Source organism: Pagrus major, chromosome 16 (assembly GCF_040436345.1).
Source record: "Pagrus major chromosome 16, Pma_NU_1.0".
Lineage (NCBI taxonomy): Eukaryota > Metazoa > Chordata > Actinopteri > Spariformes > Sparidae > Pagrus > Pagrus major.
Window position 1 is genome coordinate 24246707 of NC_133230.1, and position 21125 is coordinate 24267831.

Genomic DNA, 21125 nt, shown 5'->3' on the forward strand with positions numbered 1-21125 from the left:
AACAGCTTGAAAATCTTAAGTGTCTTAAATTCTTTATATATTATCCAAATGATCTCTAACAGGAAATATAAGGACATCATTTAATGGATTGTAACTTTTATTGTTAAATATATTTTAATAAAAGTGAATTTACTGTTAAACTGTGTGTTGTTTTATCAATCCTGTCACATAGATGGCGGTAATGAGGCGAACAGAATTAATTAAAAGAAAGCTCCTCAAACAATAAATGTTGTAACGGGCTTTAAATGCTTCAGTCTGCAGTCATACATCTCCGCGGCTGTTGTGGAAAGACTGGTTCCTCGCCCTGGAGACTAATCGTCTGAGCGCAGCGACGCACTTCTCCTGCGCGTCTGGCTCTGACATCATCGGCTATGAAGTTACAGATATGGCAATGCCACTCTAGCAGACAGTTTAGTCTCCTTGAGACGGACAGACTATAGCTACCGCCACCATGTCGCTCACCTGGTCGGCGAAAGACCACAAAAACCTGAATCAACCCCCCGCGGCCGGACTGAAGCGATCGCGCAACGACACGGGGAACAAGGCGACGGTGGTGCTCGGTGCGCAGTGGGGAGACGAGGGCAAAGGAAAAGTGGTCGATTTGTTGGCGACTGAAGCCGACGTTGTCTGCAGATGTCAGGTATATTTTTGGATTCGTGATTACTTGTCCTTTAAGTGCTATTTTCCCTATGGATTCATGTTATCTGTCATTTAGCGGCTGTCTGGTGGAGCGCAACAGGTGCCAGGGTGGAAACAGTTGTACCTCTATGATTTGGGAACAGAATAAAGTGGGACTGTCACAGTGAATCATATTGTATTGCACTGATTTAAATTATGTAATAGGGGAATGGTGGACATTAAACTCAAATTATTTAACATTTTTAACAAGTGCACAATTTATAAGCCTGATTTCTCTGTTAATTCTTCTCCAAACTATGACCTAAAGGTGCCCTGACTGGCTCATTCAACTGAGAGGTTATAGAAGGAAAGATTGGATTTAAGATGCCCTAAATTCACAATAATAAAAACAACTCCACACAGGTCAGTTTCAGAAATCAGAGGTCACTGCAGCACCAGGACACACTGCCAACAGTTGCTGTGTTGTACTTATACTTTCTCCACTGACAGGACTAGCACCCTGTGTTCTGGAAGCTTGAGAGCCCCACCCACCGGGCGAGAGCGAGGTCACATTCTCAGGGTGGCTTGATATGTGAGAAGGCCAGGTCTTAGCCAGGGATCCATGCACCAGCACCAAGCCAAGTCTGTTAAAATAGGTGCTGTAAAAGCCGGGTGAATTGGGAAGAGGGCGGCTTATCGCTGTCTCGCAAATATAAGATAGGACATGCACGTCTGGCTCAATCTTCTGTGGTGGTCTCTGGTGTCAACATCAGACTGTATTCATCAAAACAATATGGTGATAATATGTACCCTGCTTTGATTCGTAGGGGGGCAACAATGCAGGACACACAGTGGTCGTGGATGGCAAGGAGTATGACTTCCACCTTCTCCCCAGTGGAATCATCAACACCAAAAGCACATCACTCATTGGTAACTTTCAGCTCTACAGAGGCAGCATCGTGAAAGAATATAAGCCAGTCTACATATTCCTCTTCTTCTGCTCCTGTAGGTAATGGAGTGGTCATACATCTACCTGGCTTGTTTGAGGAGGGCGATAAAAATGACAAGAAAGGTAAATACACGTCACACAAAATGCACTTGTGTAAATTAAGATGAGTGTGCTCACATAGATGTCTTTTCCATTCTCTGACCAGGTCTGAAAGGCTGGGAGAAGAGACTAATCGTCTCAGACAGAGCTCACCTTGGTATGTACAGTATGCATAAATCCTGTGTTTTTAAGTGTGTGAAGTTTTATTGAAGTTGTATTGATCTGTTTGCGATCCCTCCGCAGTGTTCGATTTCCACCAGGTTGTCGATGGCTTACAGGAAACTGAAAGACAAGCACAAGAAGGAAAGACGTAAGGGTTAGGGAAGGGCAGACAGAAGGCTACCACTGCGTCAAAAGATAATATGCCACATTACAAATTGACTTTCTTTTGCTTGTGTTTCGTGACAACAGCATCGGAACAACCAAGAAGGGCATCGGACCTGCATACTCCAGCAAAGCATCTCGCACTGGCCTCCGTGTGTGTGACCTCCTGGCTGACTTTAAGGATTTCTCCACAAGGTAGGGATCATGGGAATATGGCCAATGAGGCCACTTTCCAAGAGTAAAATTTTACATAATTCAGGATTTCCTTTATTTCAGATTCAAGAACCTTGTCCACCAGTACCAATCCATGTATCCATCCTTGACAGTTGATGTTGAGGACCAACTGAAAAAGCTCAAGGTAGAAGCTGACGATGAGATAAAAAGTGATGAATGTCATTCTACAAAAAAAACATATTCCTGTCTCATTGTTTCGTGCAGGAATACGCTGAGAGATTGCGGCCGATGGTCAGAGATGGGGTCTACTACATGTACGAAGCTCTTCATGGACCTCCAAAGAAAATTCTGGTTGAAGGGGCCAACGCTGCTCTCCTTGACATTGACTTTGGTAGCGATAAAACCTTGATGCATGTGTGATTATCTCGGAAAGAGTGGGTTCTATAGTAACATAAACTTATCCTCTTCAGGCACATATCCTTTTGTGACATCATCAAACTGCACTGTGGGCGGGGCGTGCACTGGTCTGGGCATCCCTCCTCTGAACATTGGTGATGTGTTTGGTGTTTCAAAGGCCTACACCACCAGAGTGGGAATCGGAGCTTTCCCAACAGAACAACTCAATGTAAGAGCTTGATGTTACTCAGTGTTGTGACAATGACCCAAAAGTCACACTTGAGTTAAAGATATCGTGTTAAAGGTGCTATATGTAAGAGTTAAATGTTGTCACATGTCTTCATTGCCCTCTCGACCTTTGCATCATACAAAGTAGAGTAGAGACGCATGACCTGTTATGTAACTTGCTGATATCAACATATAGACATACAGTTTGTTTGCTATCATGTGTCAGACACAGCCAGTAGAGTAGGTAGGAGCAGAGGGGAGAGGAGGGGGTGAGTTTGTTCTCAGGCCGAGTGCAGCTGTCAAATTTTGTGTGAGACAGGCTCAAACACTCTTTACCTCTTATGCAGATCACATGTTCACAGGGTTAAATTTAGGGCCAGAGTGGGGTACAGGATAAATTTACTGTGTGAGCTGGGGTTATGTTACTTGTCACGGGAACTGACCATAGGGGCATAGGTCAGGAGATCAAAACTTTAACCCCCCCAACTTACATGATGTTTTATTGTACTCAGCTGTGTATAAAACTGTTGTACTGGTTGCATATTTTCTGGTTTCTGCGGGATTATTAAATGCCTGATATAATTAATTTTCATGAATAATTAAGTAACAGGTAGGGTGCTTTTTTCCCTGTTTACGGCAGGCGGTGGGAGAGCTGCTGCAGACGAGGGGTCATGAAGTGGGTGTAACCACAGGAAGGAAGAGACGTTGCGGCTGGTTGGATCTCGTCATTGTCAGATACGCTCACATGATTAATGGCTTCACCGCGTGAGTGGCTTGAGCAGTTTAAACAAATGATCAGGTGTTCTGTGGTCACTACATCACAAGCACACAGTCTTTTCTGCACCAAATTTACATTTGAATATTAATGATCATCGCATGTTGAACAGTTCTCCTTCTGACATGTCACCTGTCCAACAGCATTGCTTTGACAAAACTTGACATTCTGGATGTGCTGGATGAAATTAAAGTTGGAGTTGCCTACAAACTCAACGGAAAAAGAATTCCCCATTTTCCAGGTGATTTAACAGAAGGAACTATATGTGGAATAAGACCTGCAATCTGCTTTGTGTGATGACAGATACCATTGATTTAAAGATTGGTTATGAACAATTTCTTTCAATCATTCATAGCCAACATGGACGTTTTGCAAAAAGTGGAGGTTGAATACGAGACCTTCCCTGGTTGGAAGACAGACACGTCCGCAGCCAGGAAGTGGAACGACCTCCCAGCCAAGGCACAGAACTACATCCGCTTCATCGAGAACCACATTGGAGTTCCCAGTATGTTTGACACAAGATCACAAACTTCCATATGTTCTTGTTACTTTTACACTGAATAAATATTGCAGAAAGCTATTGTTAACACTGCCCCTGAAGGCCTCCAAATCAAAATCATATTAATGCATGATATTCGTTGGGTGGCACTGTTGCACTACACCAGAAATATCCATTTCCATTATGATTATGACTTCTACAGTTTTGTCAACTTTTCTAATCTTACTCTCTGTTTCTGTCTCTCATTTTAGTCAAGTGGGTCGGTGTTGGAAAGTCCAGAGAGTGCATGATCCAGATGTTCTAGAGGCAAACCTTTGTCTCCCCTTGATGGAAGCACAGTGTGGCATGATGTGGCATCGTTTCATCACCTAACATTATCTTCTTCATTAGTTAATAAACAAAACATCTATGTAACCTTTGAGCAGTGTTGGCTATAATTGTTGTGTTGCAGTCAAGTGGTTTTCTCTTTATTAATGCAGTTATTAGATTGAATCATAAGACGAGCATCAATCTATGGCCACATCACCAATTAAGACAGAAAACATGTTTTCAGATTGAAGCTGAGGGTGGCACTCTATCTATGGCCCAGCTTGACTGTGTGGAAAGTAAACATATTGGGACTGTGTTGATCGTTACTTTATTTCATTTAATCAAAAGAAAAAAAATCTCATCCAAAGTAAAGTATAAAGTATTATAAAGTGCGCATTATTCCACACTTTTGATATCTGAAAATAGTTATTCTTCCGTTCCTGGTGTGTTCACCTTTACTACAATTGTCCAATGTTCCGCTATTAATTTCCGATATCAAAAAACAGAAAATACAAAATTCGCGACAACACCTGAAGGCAGCACGGTATGTGGCCCAAATTATAAAACCAAACGTCACGTGATAACAGAGCAGTCCTCGGATTGGCTCTCAGTTTACACGTGACAATAAAGACTGCGTGTGATTGGCTCCCTGTTGCCTCCATTGCATTTTTCCCGCAACAAACAAGTGTGGAGGTAGGAGAACGGCGGGGACTTTTTTGTACAGCCAAAATGCCGAAACGAGCTTGTCCTTTCCCTCAAACCTTTTCCTCCCAGTACAAAATGCATATCGGGCAACAGGAGCTGAATAACTACGGCGTTTTTGGGAACAAATACAGGCTAGAAATCTATGGTAAGTACATGCTAAAGTTGATGTTAGCTTCGTCGTCGCGCACATTTTCTAGTTGCATTTGCTTGCGTTGGATACAAACATTTACACACTTGGTCAGTTTTGGTGTGTTTGTTCGTGTTCCTAAGACGAGTAGTCGTGTACACCTCATGACATGACATTAGTTGGGCCCCTGTTATGTCAGATATTACTACCAGCTGACCTATAAACAAAGAGCGTAGTTAAAGTGCAGTCAGTCTTGCTTAAATGTCCCATTAGTCCCCTGTTTACCCCTGGGCGGTCAGATCAATTGGTCACATGCAATTTCAGTCATGAGTGTGTCTGTTTTTATTATCCAGAGAAGACAAAGAACTTGCTCTTCAACGGTGCCAAGGCTGTGACGGCTAAAATATGGACTGGAGAGGAGAGGTGCTCCGAGCCTCAGCCCACTGGACAAGCTGACACTCCGGCATGCAGTCAGGCACTGCTGAGAGGACAGACACTAATTGGACATGATGGGAGACTGACAAGAGCAAGCAGTGCCCAAGGTGAGCCTGGACTGATGGCTGCTGTCCAGACATATTTGAAGTAAAAGACACAGGATGACAACTACATTTTCAAGGGTCAAACAAAGAGGCTGCATCATATTTTGTACAGCACCAGTTGCAATGAGTGACCTCTCCAACAGCTGACCACAGACCATACCTAGCCAACCATTTATACATCTATTTTTTTTAGCTACTTGCAGTCTGTGAGGCGTCACAGTGCAGGAGCCTTACCCTAACCCCTTTAACCACATTTGGGCGAGGTCCACCTTTTTTGAAATGTGAAACCTCAGCGGGATCAACACTGAGAGTAAACAAAGTCCAAATATGTGAGAACAGTGACATCTACTGATACGAGCAGAGTAGTGAAGTGGCAGGTGACATCAGCTGGGTCCTCCAAAGCATGTTGACACAAAGTGGAGACCTTGGAGTATCTGAAGCACTCGCTAAACCTGCCAATCCTCAAATGCAGCCTCACAAAGTCCAGAATCGACCTTGTGAATATAGTCAACCATGTAAAGTTAAGGTTGTATTTGCTCTTAAACATCTTACAAAGTGTAAATCCCAGAGTCAAACGTGGACAGATGTCATTAATCCAGAGTTTAGTGTATAAGCTGTCCTGTAATACATCATGGAAAACATGATGCCAGATAATCATAAATCTACTCAAATAACTCCCATGTGATATATTTAACATGTGATAAACAGGTTTACAGTTTTACAAATCTATCTTAATACAATATTAACATGCCCATATGCACATTGGAAGAGGTATTGATCACTGTCATCCTGTTTGCTCTGGCCCTGAGGAGATCACTTCCTAAAGCAAGCGGGGGGGGGGGAATTCGCTCTCCTTTTTTCTGTGTAAAGAGTCTTACTAAAGATCAGCTGAAGCTAGTAAGAGTAGAAAATTCCCGCTTTGTGTCACCATCCCTCCACTGTAGCTAGCACAGAAACATTGTCTGGGGAAGCACAAAGAGGGAATTTCACACTAAAACTGTCGTAATTTTGGAAGAAACCAACTTGATTTGGATCTACTGTATGTGTGGCCAGTATGAATAGGAGTAAAGATTACATTATAAGCTGTTGTTCTGTACATGCAAGCGTGGTTTTAATATAGTCCTATCCTTTTAATGGCCACTCAAATACATGCTGGATGTTATGTGGTCACATGACACTTCCCGAGTTATCTCAGGATGGGAGGTGTTTGTTAAAATGAGACAAGCCAGAGTACAAGCATTCACTGTACTCAGAGATGGTTAGTTCAGTTCATGCTTTTCACCAGCAGATGTCAGCCTCGGCACAGATTTAGATGCTCAGTTTGTCTACTTCATAACTATGCTAAATGCTCACACGGTGTACTGTATGGATGTGTGCCTTGTGTGTAGGTCCAGCAGTGGCTCCGACAGGCTGCTGTGTGTGTCAGAAGAGCCAGGGGTCCAGGACACCATGCTCCCAGTGTGATCGTCTAGCCTGCTCCTCCTGTACCCGACAGTGCTCCAGCTGCTCCAGCCTCTGCTGCTCTGTCTGCACAATCACAGAGTAAGTCCAGATTTGATTTCCTTTTCACCCCTTTTTTCCCCAAATCATTGTGATAGTGGCATTTTTTTGTCACTTTAATTGATACAGCTGTCAACTTGGCTGTGCAATTTATATTTAAAAAAACTAGGAATATCTGCAAATATTCACCTCTTATGCACCTGCATTTGTCCTTATCAGCTTAAAGTGGGCTGGAAAATATTGGCCTTCCAAACATTTCACTGCATCCCCAGCTGGACTCCAGCTGCAGTGTTTTTTTGTTGTTTTTTTTCTAGTCATCCCAGCTTCAAAGTATTACTAGAGCCCTTTAAACTCAGAGGCCGTGTATGCTAAGGTTAATTAGGTGTCACACGGAAAATCACTCGCCATTGTATGAAAGACATGTTTATATGAGATGTGCGATGCAAGCTGTTTCTCATCTCTTCTGTGAAAGGCATTCCTCTTGTACTTCTCTCTTTCTTTCTGAACTGTAGACTGAAGAACTGTAGGGTTGTGTGCATCACTGGACCAAAACGACCAGTAGATTTATTGTATTTTGCATAAAGAAAATTACACACTTGTATAACTCAACCCTGAACCTTGCTGGGTTTTAATCAGTTTTGGCTGGAGTGCCAGTAAGGTATGAACAGAGCTGTAGGTATGAATTTGCTGGATGTTAAGACTTCAAATAGCAATGAAAGCAGGAAGCAAAATAGTTGCTTTTCATCTTTTGAGCATGAAGAAGCAAAGTTCTTACCCGCTGTCAAAAAACCTTTGTTGGTGGCCTTGGTACAACAGTTAGCAAACTGAGGCTGAGCAGAATTCTTTTCATTATTATTGCTTTTAAAAGTAAGTTTAAATATGTTTTTAAGCCTCGTTCACTAAAGGGAGAAGAAGTTAACTATTTCATGGGTTTCTTTTTAACACAAAGGGAACTTGAACAAAACCAATAACCAACAAGAAATGAGAAACAAATGACCACCACCAGTGTTTGTGAGTCACTTTAAAGAAAACAAACCCAAGGTCGCTTATAATAAGCAGACTTGAAAACCCTAGTATTCTGTAAAGTTGGAGGAGCAGGTCAGCCATTCTTAGGGTTGATGGTTCAATGTCCAAGATGCAGAAATGCAAACTGCCCACATTGAGTGTGTAATATTGACCTAAGTGTTTGCTAAACAATTGTAATGTACTATTTTCTTTGATCCCCAGTTACAGCGGGCAATATGATGAAGTACTATGCTGCAGCTGCTCGACGTAAAAGGAAGTCCAAGGAGAGATCGGGAGGTTGTGTGAACATATGTAGTTGCCTCACATGAGATATTTCTAAGACTGCATTTTACACCTGAGATTTTTTTAATATGAGCTAAATGTTTTCTTTCTGTATATATGTATGTATTGCATTCCAAAATTAACTGAAATAAACTTGAACACTTTTGTATACAGTTAAGTGTTATGATCTCTCTGGTGTACCTCATGGATACAGTAACAATGTGTGTTTTGATTAGTAGAAATAGAAAATACTTGTCTATGTTTGGTGTTTAAACCGCTGAAATTTGTCTTTGCTTGCATTTGTAGAAAAATGTACATCAAAAAGACAACATTTCACATCCAAACAGGAACATTTGCATAGAAACGCAATAGAAATTGCATTTAAAGGAGCACCATGTTGTTTAGATGTTTTGAACCGAATCAGAAAAACAGTGAGTGCTGAGGTAGCAGGCTCACATCAAAAAGGAGCAAAGTATGGTAATTCTTGAATAATAAAGGAATAAAAATGGGACGTCTAGACAAAAATCTGCCACTTAGCTAAAAGGTGACCCAGCTATCATCCTGTGTTGTAGATGCATCAGCAGATGGCAGCACACTTCAAGGACTCATTTGAGGGCTGAGTTCCTTTTAGGCTGGACCATATTCAGGGTAATAACAAACCACTGCTTCCTTACTGGATGAACACATTTATATCGCCACGCTAAAGAAGCGATTCTGGAACCTTTTAGTTGGAGCGTGAAAGTTTTGTCTTGGCAAAGAAAAGAAAATTCCTATCCTTCCTGTCGGGACTGACCTTGAGAATCTGCTATCGCGTGTATTTATTAAAACAAGAAGACCCAGAGGTTGAACAGGACCAGCAGACAATTTGGCTACAATTATCCCTGCTGGACACGACCTTGAGGTGCAGTCATCACGTTCTCTTGGCTGCGGCTCGTCACTGATGATGACTGGTTTCAGGGTCAGGTGTTGTACACTCTGAGTAATTGTTCTTGGTGGCAGAAGTCCTCAGCACTGCTTTATAGAAATCAATCACATGACATGGTCTTATAGATATTAGCTTGGATGAGTGCACTTCCTGGAGCTCATTGCAAATGCGACTATGAGCCGTGTGAGTCACATCCCCTTCTCAGCGGGGCCAGTTGTGGCTCCAGTCTTTGGGGAGCTCTGCAGTTGGTGTCCGCGAGCGCCGCTTGATTTCTGGCTGAGTGAGCAGACAGCTGCTGGCAAGCAAGGCGTCAAGTTGTCTGCACATTTCTTGATAAGACTTTAAGGAAATGAAAGGTGGATGTAAAAACACTTAACAGGAAGACATTAACTTTTTAAGCTGCAAACTTTTTTTGTTGCTTTTATTCAAATAAAACAGTCACTGGCTCATGAAGGCCAAGAGATTTCCACAACTCTTGTGCAGCTTGTGTATGTGTTTTGATCCAAATAATAGTTGTACTTTTATTAATTATTGAGCTGAAATGATTAGTCAGTCAACAGATAAATTATTAGGCAAATATTTTGATCATACATGTATTGGTTATGGTTATTTATCAAGAGAAGTGGCTAAATATTTGCTATTTCCTGCTTCTTAAATTTAAAAATTGACTGATTTTTCACTTTTTTATATCACTGTAAAGTGAACATCTTTTGAGTTTGGACTGTTGGTCAACAAAACATCTGGTGACATCACCTTTGTCTAACTGTTTTCATTATTTTGTCATTTTTTTAAGACTAATTCATTAATTGTAAAAAAAAAAAAAAAAAAAAGCAATAATGAAATTATTTGTTATTTGCAGCTCTGAAGAGTTACTAGAAAAATAGCTTCTTTAAACAAAAATTCCCTCCAATTAAATGACATGATTAAACAAATGTATTTAGCTCCCTGGCTCTGTCAAAATAGCAAGTAACCAACAGCATTTCTAACAAAGTGGTTTACAATTATTGTCATAAGTTGAACTTCTTGGCGAACGATTGAAATATCTAATAATCCATCTTTGTATGTTTGATTAAATCCTTGCTACAGAATTAATAATGACTTTTTTGATGAGGTAAGTCTAAGACATGCAGTTTCTACAAAATAACATCACCTTTAAAGTCAATGTAAATGTATTCTTTTGCTGATGAACCTTGCAAGGCTGTCAAATGTTTTGTACGTGCCCACACTTACAGTTACAGGCACAGAAGAGAAACAAACTTGATCCTACTCGCCTCTCTTCTCTCTAGACCTTTATGAGTTTGCCTTTATCAGCTGAGTAACACTGTTTGGAATTATGAGTCAGAGTGACCCAAAAAATATTTGAAGTCTCACCTGATTATCCAGTTGTTTCGGCCAATTTCCTGTGATCCACGATCGTAACAGACATCTCTTTAGTACACTTGTATCCAGAAGTAAAGGACTGATATGATGCATGGCTTCAATTTAATATCAGCTCATGCTGCCAATATTAAAGATATACTATGCAGGATTTGTTGTTTGCTGTTTGTAATGACACTATTTAAAGGGTAACTCCAACAATTTTACACATAAAAGTGTTTTTACAGGTCTTGGGGAGTACTGCTGCATATATGAGACAATAGTTTGAAGTCTTCTGTGGCTCCAGAGGAAGCTGCATGTAATTTGATTAAGTGCCTCCTGTGGTGTCACTCAGTGGTTATGTTGCATTGTGGGTAATATAAGTTTTGAAAAGGAAGAGGAATGTGTGGAATAAAAAAATTGCTATCTCTGGTTTTGCTGTATTGATTTTGATCATTGTTTTATTACATCAAGTATGAGTCCCAACAGTTTTATAGGACAAGTGTGCCTGGTGCCTATATTACCCACAATTCAACTAAGCCAATGAGTGACATCACTGGATGAAATTCATTAGAATACATGCAGCTTCCTCAGGAGACACAAAAAGCGTTATACTACTTTTTTTCACATTTACACAATAGTTTAATGTGTTAAATTGGTGGAGTTACCCTTTAGAGGTGAAAGAAAAAGTTAAAGAAGCTGAGAAAAAACACACATACAGACACCATCACACGCTTCTGGTGTGACGTGATGATTGAGAAGGAGAGGAAGGATCACTTTTGTGTGAGTCTCTTCATTGTTTTTAGGAAACCTTTAAAGCAAATAGTGTTGGTGACATACTGCAGGTCTTCCATCTCTTATTCCTCTCCCAGGTCTAGTAAAAAAAAAAAAAAAAAAAAGACAATCACTTGGACTTCTTTTACACAAACATTTACTATATTCTTTGTTGACTTATTAGAAGGAAGGATGTTTCCCCCTTCCCTCCTGCTCTGTTGACTTCATAATGATGTGCTGTGTTTATGTACCTTCAAAACAAGGGAGGGCAGCTGTCGAGGTTTTCTGCACATCCCCATCCACGACACCCAAAAGGGGGGGAAAAAAAGGTCACGGTGTGCTCCCCCCCCACCCACCCAAGAATGGTCCTCATCTACTCAGTGGTACATGTATGGCTGGGTGTCTGCACAGGAGAAGGGAGCCACATAATCACCCACAGCGCTCCAGACAGGACCAACTGCAGTCGGCCAGCGGGAGCACGTGGCTTTGTCTTTCACCCATTCTTTCGGGGACCAGCTGTGGTCTGAGTGTAGCCCAATGATGCTGCTGCTATAAATATGTGTCAACGAGTGTGAGTAAGTGACAGCTGTACAGTGGACCAAGGACACACTGTCTTGGCACTGTCAGGGCGAGCCACTCCAAAAAAGGCAAACCCAGTGTGGGAGCACTAGTTGATATGTATTTATGCACTTGTAGGAGTTGATATGTGGCGTATAGGGCTCAGATTGCAGCTTTAGGTTGTGGTTAAGAACTTTAAATGTTGAAGTGTTTGTTTACACCAGACATATATATAATAAATGAGGATTTTTCTATCTCAGGCGGAGTGTAATTTGTTTTTTTCTGAAAGTCAAAAGAATTGCTCCTCCAAAATTAAGTGGATGATAACCATATGCATGTGTAGAGGGAAAAAGAAATCTACCCATGCGTGTGTGTGTGTGTGTGTGTGTGTGTGTGTGTGTGTGTGTGTGTGTGTGTGTGCGTGTTGTCTGTACACAAGCGCATGTGCGATTGTGTTTGTGTGCCCTTTTCAAGTGTGACCACCTGTCTTTTGTTAAGAAATAAATAAATAAACACAGGCCACACCAGCTGTCCCTGGCAGTCCGTCCCCTCAGAGGTCAAGGGCTCCCACCGCTGGCCTTGTTGAGGTGGTGGACACTTACAACTTTCCTCTCAACTTCTCTCAAGTACCTCTAAACACACACACACACACACAAACACACACACACACAAAACCACTCACAGCCAGGCTTTGAGCCTCGGAGAGGAATGTTTTATTACACCATCGAGTTACACTGCACATATCCCAGCTCGTCACCCTGCAGCTAAGCCCTATCACATGGCTCCTACTTTCCATGTGAAGGTTTTGGTCCATAAGAGTCGCTCTCACACACACCAGGCAGTCTAAGCCCTGGATCCCGGTTAGGCAGATGTGAGATGTTGGTGCCAGCGAGCGCTCTGAGGCCTGCTGCCGTGGATGTTTACAGTGTGAGGTGGCCACAGCATTGCAGAGGGCCCTTATTTACTGTTGAGCTGGCTGGGTCTGTTCAGGGTGTTTATGAATGATCTTGGGAGGACATTGTTTTCTTTATGTCGGAGCTGCCTGGCTAGCGCCGCTGTGTCGTCTGTTTGTGCATAAAGTACGTGCTGGGGAGCTGGGCCAGACAATAGCCTGGCTGAGCTACGACCCACGCACACAATAGAGTGGTGGGATGAGGCCGAGGTTTGGGGCCGTGGTTTTGGGGGCTGTGGGGGTGGAGGAAGGATAGATGGGGGGCAGGGGCAGTTGGATGCGGCCCTTGTCTATATGGTGTTTCCCAGAATGGGTGAGCTGGGATTGGGGGGAGGGTGGTGGGAACCCGAGCACATCCCCATTGGGATCACGTAGCGGAGCAGCTGGATTTCTTTCATGGTGCAGCGGGGAAATAATTAAAAGTTCTCGCCATTGAAATTGTCCAGTGAATTGGCATGAAGTTCCTCAAGTAGACACATTAGCGGTATGTGTTTGTTTACTTACAAATAGATGTGTGTGTGTGTGTGTGGTTTGCTGTAGATATAATCAAGTGTAATAACAACAAAGTCAACTAGCTTTGTTATCCCAGGTTTATCTCTTATCTGGAGAGTATTGGCAACAGGTCAGGAACAATGGGAGCCCATCTTGAAACTGCTCCGTCCTTGAGCTCAGTTTATGGTTTCAGAGGGATCGGGCTTGTAAGACCAGCAGTATTATCACATTCTGTTGTCTCTGTACACATAGCAGTGCTTCCCACACACACCGTCTGGCTGATTGTTGCTGCTGCGTGTCAGACGAGGGCTTCTTGTGTTATGTTCTTAGGTTACAGTCTATTTTTACCTTTTCTTATTAAATTCAGAGCTCGCTGCATGCTGCTAACTACCAGTGTTTTGTCTGGAATAGCGTGAAAACTAGTGTGACAGTGCAAATGAGTGAAATCCACACAAAGAGAGAAAGTTGTTCCATTTAATTCTATGCATAATCTTAAGAAAGGCCTAAATCAAGATTGTCACATTTCCACAGCACACACACACAAGCACACTCCAAAAGCGCAAAACAAGGAAAATGCACGTACAGTTATAGATCAACGTAAATTGCCTCAATATCTAACCAATGTCAATTCTGCATAAAGATTGTCCTCTAATCTCTACACCACTAACACTGAAGCAATTGATTACTATAAAATATACCTTTCTTATTAAAAAATTATATTAAATTCTAATGGCACTTCTACAAATTCTATTAAAAAGATTTTCGTTTGACATTTAGAAGCTTTTTTTCCATTTTTTTTTTTACCAAATTAAAACTGAGACAGTCAAATGTTGCACAAGAAGCAAATGCAATAATAAATATTTCTCATGATTATACACAATTTCACAGTTGTAACCTGCAGAGGACAAAAATTCCAGTATCAGTAAAGTCATTTTTTCAGACTTAAAGATCATACAGCATGAGTTAGGCAAACATAGCCCTCAATCAAGAGTAGCACTGTTTCCATACAAGTCAACAATCAACATCTCAGTGTTTCACATTCAACAGTGACATTAACTAAGGACTGGACTGTTAGTTCCCAGTAGAGTCGGCTAAAAGCCCAATCACAGAAATGCTTGTCTTCAGTTGAACATGTCCACAACAGATTTATTCACATAAACAAAAAGAAATGGTCAAATAAATCTCAAAACGTAATCTCTCGCAAAGCAGCAAAATAAATGGACTAGAAACTTTTAGTTTGTCTTGATTTAACATTTTGATATGATAGAAAAAAAAAACAGGAACAAAAAGTTGTGAATCACTTCATCGGGCCGCTGTCGCCGTGATGTGAACGTCCAGGGCAAAAATGTACAATATAGAAAAAGGGCTTCTCCAGATGCAACACCTGTTCGTGTGTCTACAAGGCACATTTGGTGATCATCCTGGAGGTATAAATAAAGACTGCAAACAATAAAAAAGAAACAATTCTTCACATATCGTTAGTTTGTCTACCTCTGTACACATGTACGTTGGGGGATCAAGCAATTTAGTTTGCACCACATACGAAATGTTCCTTTAAAAAACTGAAACTGACCAAATCTACATTCCTGTGTGTTCTGATTGAAATATACATTATTAACACTACGCAACATGTGAAACATAACTATTGTTCTGACAACAACACGGAGTGTTTGTGCAAGTAAACAGGGAGCCAAATCACATTTCTCGGAAAATTACACACGAGTCTCGGGAGAATGAAAACAGAGAGCAGTAATTCGGAGAGAAACGGTTTGATTTCGTCTCGACTTGGCCTCCCCCATTTACAAAATTCTGACAAACAATTGCAAATGCTGAGAAATCACACGTGAATTCTTTTCTGTGTCCTGAAAGAAGTCTTGGCGATAAATTTAAAGGACCAAAAATAAAACAAAAAAACGCCACCTTCAGGTGCGTACGCTGAAATGGACAGGTGGTCAGCACCAACATTGTTACCAGACATATTATAACTGTCAATCTCAACAACCTTTCTAAATCAAGCACTTGGAAAACAATAGTCGGATTAATCTGATATTTTCTTGATAGATGTGCAATCAAATCACCGTGGCATCTCCTCCATGTAGAGGAACAATGAGGCGTTTATCTACTGCATGCTGGGATTTTGGGGGGGGGGCTGTTCTTTGATGCCTCCAAACAATACACCTGTTTACAGTGTCCTTGGTCTCCCTTTGCTAAATACATTTCTCACATTCCAATGGCTCCATTCAATACAGAAAAGTGCAAAGAGAGACTTGCGCTGCCTTTTCTCCCCACAGCTCGGAGGGAGATACACAATGATCCCTTGAGAACTACCTGGGATTTGGTGGTGGTGGATGTGTGTGTGTGTGTGTGTTGGGGGGGGGGGGGACAATGCCTGTATTGTCTCATTTCTATAGGTAGCCACTGCCGTATCAGTGTGGCTGTGCTTGTGAACAACTGTCTCCTGTGGCAGAACAGCACTCAGAGAGGTATTAACTGCTCTGATTTGTAGTGAGTCCCAATCGAGGGTTGAATATGGAAAAAGGAGCCAAACTCCCCTTGGGAAGACGTGACACTTTAAGAGACTGCAGCCTTAATAAGACACCCGACTCTCTTCTCTCCACCTCACATGTGTTGTAACACGGAAAAACAAACAGTTTGATAAATAGAATATATATTTACATTAAATATACATACAGTAAGAAATAGCAGCCTAGACAAATAGTGTTGAAACTCTATGCATGCTAAAAACAAGTGCTTCTCTATGTTCCATGTGACAAATCTTGAATACTCTGTAGAGGTTTTTCTACGCGGTATATTAAAATACAATTACAGTAACTCAACTTGCACAGAGAAAAAAATGATCAAACAGCCCCCAATACCAGTTAATGAGTACCAAGATCGCTAGGCCAAGACGCAACGTCTTTCAAGCTTATAAGAAATAAGGACTACACCTACAGTAAACCCTGAACCAAGTCAAACTAATAAATAAATTCTGATCAAGTCTTCTCAGGACAGATTAGACAAAATATCATGAACTTTTAGTGCCAACGCCACCGTGAACAGATTGTTTCGGGGGGGCGTCATCACTAAAGGCTTCATCAGTAGTAACGTACACACATACAGTAAGAAGATATGATAATGTGAGAGGGTTAATTCAAAGAAAGAAAAGTCAGTAGATTCGGCTGAATGGCACGTGGAGCACAGCTTTGATACGGACAACGTTCTGGTTATCCACTTGTCCCCTCTCTGCCTGCACACCGTGTCAGTGTAACCTTTACACCATACCAGGAAATAACAAGGTAATTACTGTTTTCTTCTAACGAGTCAATAAACATTTAATTGACAAGAGCTTGATTCACATACTTTTATTACATTCGTGTTAATGATTTAATTAAGGACACTCATGGATCAATTGGCGTTCCAGAGTAGACAATTACCGTTGTTACCACCTGGTATGTGGAGTGTAATCTGTATTTTTTTTCTTTTTTTAAAAAGGCCTGAAAACTTGAGAATTTGACAAGAAGGCATGGCGATATATATCCTATTCTTGCTTAAGTAAGTACACGAGGTGAAGTGTTAAGAATTTCAGTAGGCACCAGTGTTACAGGCTTTAAACTACCCCTCCTCTGATTATACAACTTCTTTTTAAGTAGCATTTAGAAGGCCATTCCATCAATATGTGCTCAAGGCAAATGAAAAAAGAAAGAAATCTGGTGATATGATGGTCTGTTTGCCTCTTGTTATAAAAAACATAAACTGTAACCAACTTCATTTTAACCGAACAAAAATTCTACTTCCATAAAATAAAATAAAAAGTAATTACACTTCCAGTAGTCAGACTTCATTAGTTTTGCTGCCTTATGATAGTTTACTTGTTAAGGACTAAACAAATCCCCCCAAAAATAAATAATAATAATAATGTAGGAGTTAAAAAAAAATCATATATTGCTACTCACGGACGGTTCTGATCTCCCATGTGCACAAATAAAAGTCTCACTCACTCTGACGATTGTATTAACATATGTTAGCATTAGCTACCAACCATTTTGCCCGTTATAGGGTGCTTTCAGCAAATATACTCCTCAAATAAACTCAACAGACTGACACAAACAAGACAGAGACAAACAAGTGCATCATCTGATTTGTTCACCTTCCGTCCACACTGATCCAGCTTGAGTTTCACAACACCCATGTTTATCCTAACAGCCTCTGACCACCATGTATGCCTATGACAGAAAACGGCTCCAGTTTTAAAGTTGCTACATCTTTAACTTGAGAAATGCCTCATGGGGTAGAATCCAAAAGATATGTCTCCAACAACCTGCCAACATGTGTATACTAATGGGAAAATTTGTTCAGTAGTAGTACTCAGTGTATGAAAAGACACTCTGTCTTGTGTCATGGCACTGCTGAGAGGTGTTTTATCCAATGGCGAGAGTCTTGACAAGGCCACAGTGAAACTTCCTGATGTGGCGGTAGAGGTCCCCTGACTGAGTGAAGCGCCGTTCGCACCACTTACAAGCGTGGGGCTTCTCACGTGTGTGGACCACAGCGTGCCGACTCAAGTTATGGGAGTACTGGAAGCTCTTGCCACACTGGCCACAGGTGTATGGCTTCTCGCCAGAGTGTGTGCGCTCGTGGCGCTTCAGGGTGTACATGCAGGAGAAGGTCTTGTTGCACTGCATGCAGGTGGGGACCGAGCCGTCGGGGGACAACTTGGAGCGGGCGCCGTCCTTCTCGCGGAAGTGTGAGCTGAGGTGCAGTTGCAGCACGTGGGGGCTGGGGAAGACTTTGCTGCAGAGGGGGCACACACACACCTGTTGCCCCGGGGGCAGGAGCACCCCGCTGGAGGTGGAGATGTCTGAAGAGGCCAAGTCGTCCTCCTCCTCCTCCTCGCTGTCCCCCAGCAGCCTCCCCCTCCTCTCCTCTACCTCCCGGCCTGGGGCGCCCTCCCTCCCTCTGCAGGCCTCCCCCTCCTCGTCCATCAGGTCCTCCTCCTGGGAGAGCAGGGCGGCTGTGGAGCCGTTGTTGCCTGGGAAGAGGGCAGCGAACCCTGTCACCACTGAGCTCCTGGCACTATTCCCAAAGCGCTGGCTCTCAGGGCTCATCGGCTCACTGTCCTCCTGCTCTGACAGCAAGTCGTGTTCGTCTTTAACAAGTGGCTCAGTGCCCTGCTGCTGGCTGTCGAGGGCCAGCTGTCCCGAGACGTAGGAGGGGTGTAAGGGATCTCTGCTAGACAGAGGCTTGAAAGACAAATCCAGTGCACAGTCCATGTCATCTGAAGCCCGGGACCTCTGGGACAGCGATACGGTGGAACTACTGACATCAGCTTTTGTTTTTCCAGCTGTTTGGACGCAGGGCTCGGCCTCTGCTGACACATAATTGACACCTACAAGGTCCGGGGACCTGCCAGAGTGACCGTTTGCCTTCTGCCTACTCTGTGTAGACCTATCACAATCTGTGACAGCCAGCCTGACTTCGCTGTTGTCCATGTCAAACTCCTCTGCCGGGGGGGCCCTGTGCAGCCCCTGAGACTGTGTCTGGGGCTGTCGCCGGATGAGCTGCTTACTGTGCAGCTCGCTGTCTGAGGAGTTTTCCCTGTCCAAACAGCTGAGTCCCAAACCCTCACTCATCTTTTCATCCAGAGAGGAGAGTTCCTTATCTTTAAGCTTGCCTTTACACACTTTCACTATATCATACATGTGTAGGTAACTGGCTGCTGCCAGGACATCCTCCACCGGGAGCGTGTTGAATTCCAACTTCCCCTCATACATAAATTCAAGGAGCAGACTGAAAGCCGGGGCTGTCACAATGTCACTGTTGAGATGCACAACGTCCCTTTTGTCCAGCTGGTCCCTGTAGAAGAGATGGAAGTACATGCTGCAGGAGGCCAGCACGGCTCTGTGCGCTTTGAATCGAGCCTCCCCGACAAGAACAGTGCAGTCACAGAGGAAACCTTGGTGACGCTGCTGACTCAGACACTGCAGCAACTGGCGGCTATGGTCTGGGAACTCCATTCTTCCTTCATAACCTGATGAAAAACAGGAAAAACAGGATACTGGATAAACGCAATGAAGCCATTTAGAGGGCACAGCGGAGCAGAGGCAAACACCAAGTCACCACAAGCAGAGAGAATGTGAGAGGATAACTTTAGCCAAATAGCGCAAATGATTTAAAAGTAGGAGCAAACATATAAACCGTAGTACACTTAGCACAATCATTCCTAATTTATAAACTTGATTCGGAAAGATTTAACGCGGCTCCAAAAGTCTACATCAATAACTTTATCCAACTTGAGAACATAAATCCTACATTCTTTCCAGTGGTGCAGGACACGCTACGCTGCGCTCACCCACCCATGTATCCCGGTGTAAACGGATCCACTCTCCAAATTATCCAAAGAAAGTAGTCCGCTTCTGGAGCACTCAGCCCTACTTCTCGAGCTCCCGAAAAATTTTCTCGCGAAAAGTGACGCACCGGGCGCGTTTCCAAACGCACGCCAAACAGCGGTGTTTACTGAACACGCAAGCGGGACTGGGAGCGATACCGCCGGTCCATCGGGGGAACGTGAAAAAATAAGAGCAGCGCAGAGTGAGTAAACTGGTGCTCTGTTTGCTAATTACACTGCAAGCTGTGGAGTCAGCTGCTCTGACATCACCGCAATGGAAACGCTACCTCCAGCTGTGCTCCCCTTTATGCCATATGTTAACTCTGGGCTGCGCAGTCTAAACGACACACACAACTTGTGAAAGACAGTTAGATTTAGAAGTGTCACGAGATTACATTACGTTTCTGACTCTTTCAACCCGCACATTTATCTCCAAAGAAAACTGCAGCCGAGAGCCGCGGATGAGAATAAAACGCTCCGTGGCCCTTTTACGCACTCATGAGGCACGCGCACAACTGTGAAATATTTGTTTAAAGGGGTTAATTCACAACGTTAAAGGGGAGATGGTCATTTAAAAAAAAAAACTCAAGAGATTTGGGTAGCTATTAAAGTTGGATGCTGCCGAGAACAATGCGCATAAGTGTGATTTTGCGCGCATTGGTGGTATTATTTGAAAAGAAAAGTGTAAGAAGCAGATCGGAGAGCCTGAGGCGCAGTAAACCGAGCTCCATGTCCGTGTTGGGAAACGCATTGCTGGGAGCCTTTTAAACAGCAGAGGAACTCGCAGCAAAGCCAACTGCGCTGAAACGAAGCGGCGAGGGGGGACACTCTTTTAACTTTCGCTTTCCCCGCTCCCGAGCACAAAAACAGCGCACTTACATTGATTCCCGCCCGCTTCGTCGTGTTCTCTCCTAGAAGCCCCGGCGTCCTTTCATGATGTGCGGCCAGATGTTCGCTTCTCCTTGTCGTTTCTTGAGCTTCAGTCCCGACCCTGGCAAGGCAGGCTGCACTCAGCGCTGCTGTGTGTCAAGCAGGTTGATAATGGCACAAGTCTCGCGATATCGCGCGGCCACAATAAGTTCTGTACTACTCCGTGAATTCACACAGCGGCAGCAAGTAGCAGAGTACACTGGGAACATCAATTGGCTGTCTTA

At 43.0% G+C, this 21125-nt stretch overlaps 3 protein-coding genes across 3 annotated transcripts; 2 read left to right on the forward strand and 1 right to left on the reverse strand.

The window, feature by feature from the left end:
• Nucleotides 1-396: 396 nt before the first annotated feature.
• On the forward strand, nucleotides 397-4494 carry adss1 (adenylosuccinate synthase 1). The gene is made up of 13 exons (XM_073483349.1): nucleotides 397-640; nucleotides 1446-1548; nucleotides 1628-1690; nucleotides 1773-1823; nucleotides 1910-1976; nucleotides 2078-2185; nucleotides 2267-2348; nucleotides 2429-2555; nucleotides 2635-2789; nucleotides 3429-3553; nucleotides 3707-3804; nucleotides 3919-4068; nucleotides 4314-4494. Exons 1-13 carry the CDS (start codon nucleotides 452-454, stop codon nucleotides 4364-4366), a joined length of 1371 nt encoding a protein of 456 aa, XP_073339450.1. The 5' UTR covers nucleotides 397-451; the 3' UTR covers nucleotides 4367-4494.
• A 539-nt stretch (nucleotides 4495-5033) lies between these two features.
• On the forward strand, nucleotides 5034-8702 carry siva1 (SIVA1, apoptosis-inducing factor). The gene is made up of 4 exons (XM_073483646.1): nucleotides 5034-5221; nucleotides 5557-5745; nucleotides 7131-7284; nucleotides 8470-8702. Exons 1-4 carry the CDS (start codon nucleotides 5101-5103, stop codon nucleotides 8516-8518), a joined length of 513 nt encoding a protein of 170 aa, XP_073339747.1. The 5' UTR covers nucleotides 5034-5100; the 3' UTR covers nucleotides 8519-8702.
• A 5344-nt stretch (nucleotides 8703-14046) lies between these two features.
• On the reverse strand, nucleotides 14047-20982 carry zbtb42 (zinc finger and BTB domain containing 42). Its single transcript, XM_073484437.1, has 2 exons — nucleotides 20851-20982; nucleotides 14047-19614 (listed from the first exon to the last, which is right to left on the reverse strand). The coding sequence occupies exon 2, from the start codon at nucleotides 19598-19600 to the stop codon at nucleotides 18005-18007; it is 1596 nt and encodes a 531-aa protein (XP_073340538.1). The 5' UTR covers nucleotides 19601-19614; nucleotides 20851-20982; the 3' UTR covers nucleotides 14047-18004.
• Nucleotides 20983-21125: the final 143 nt, after the last annotated feature.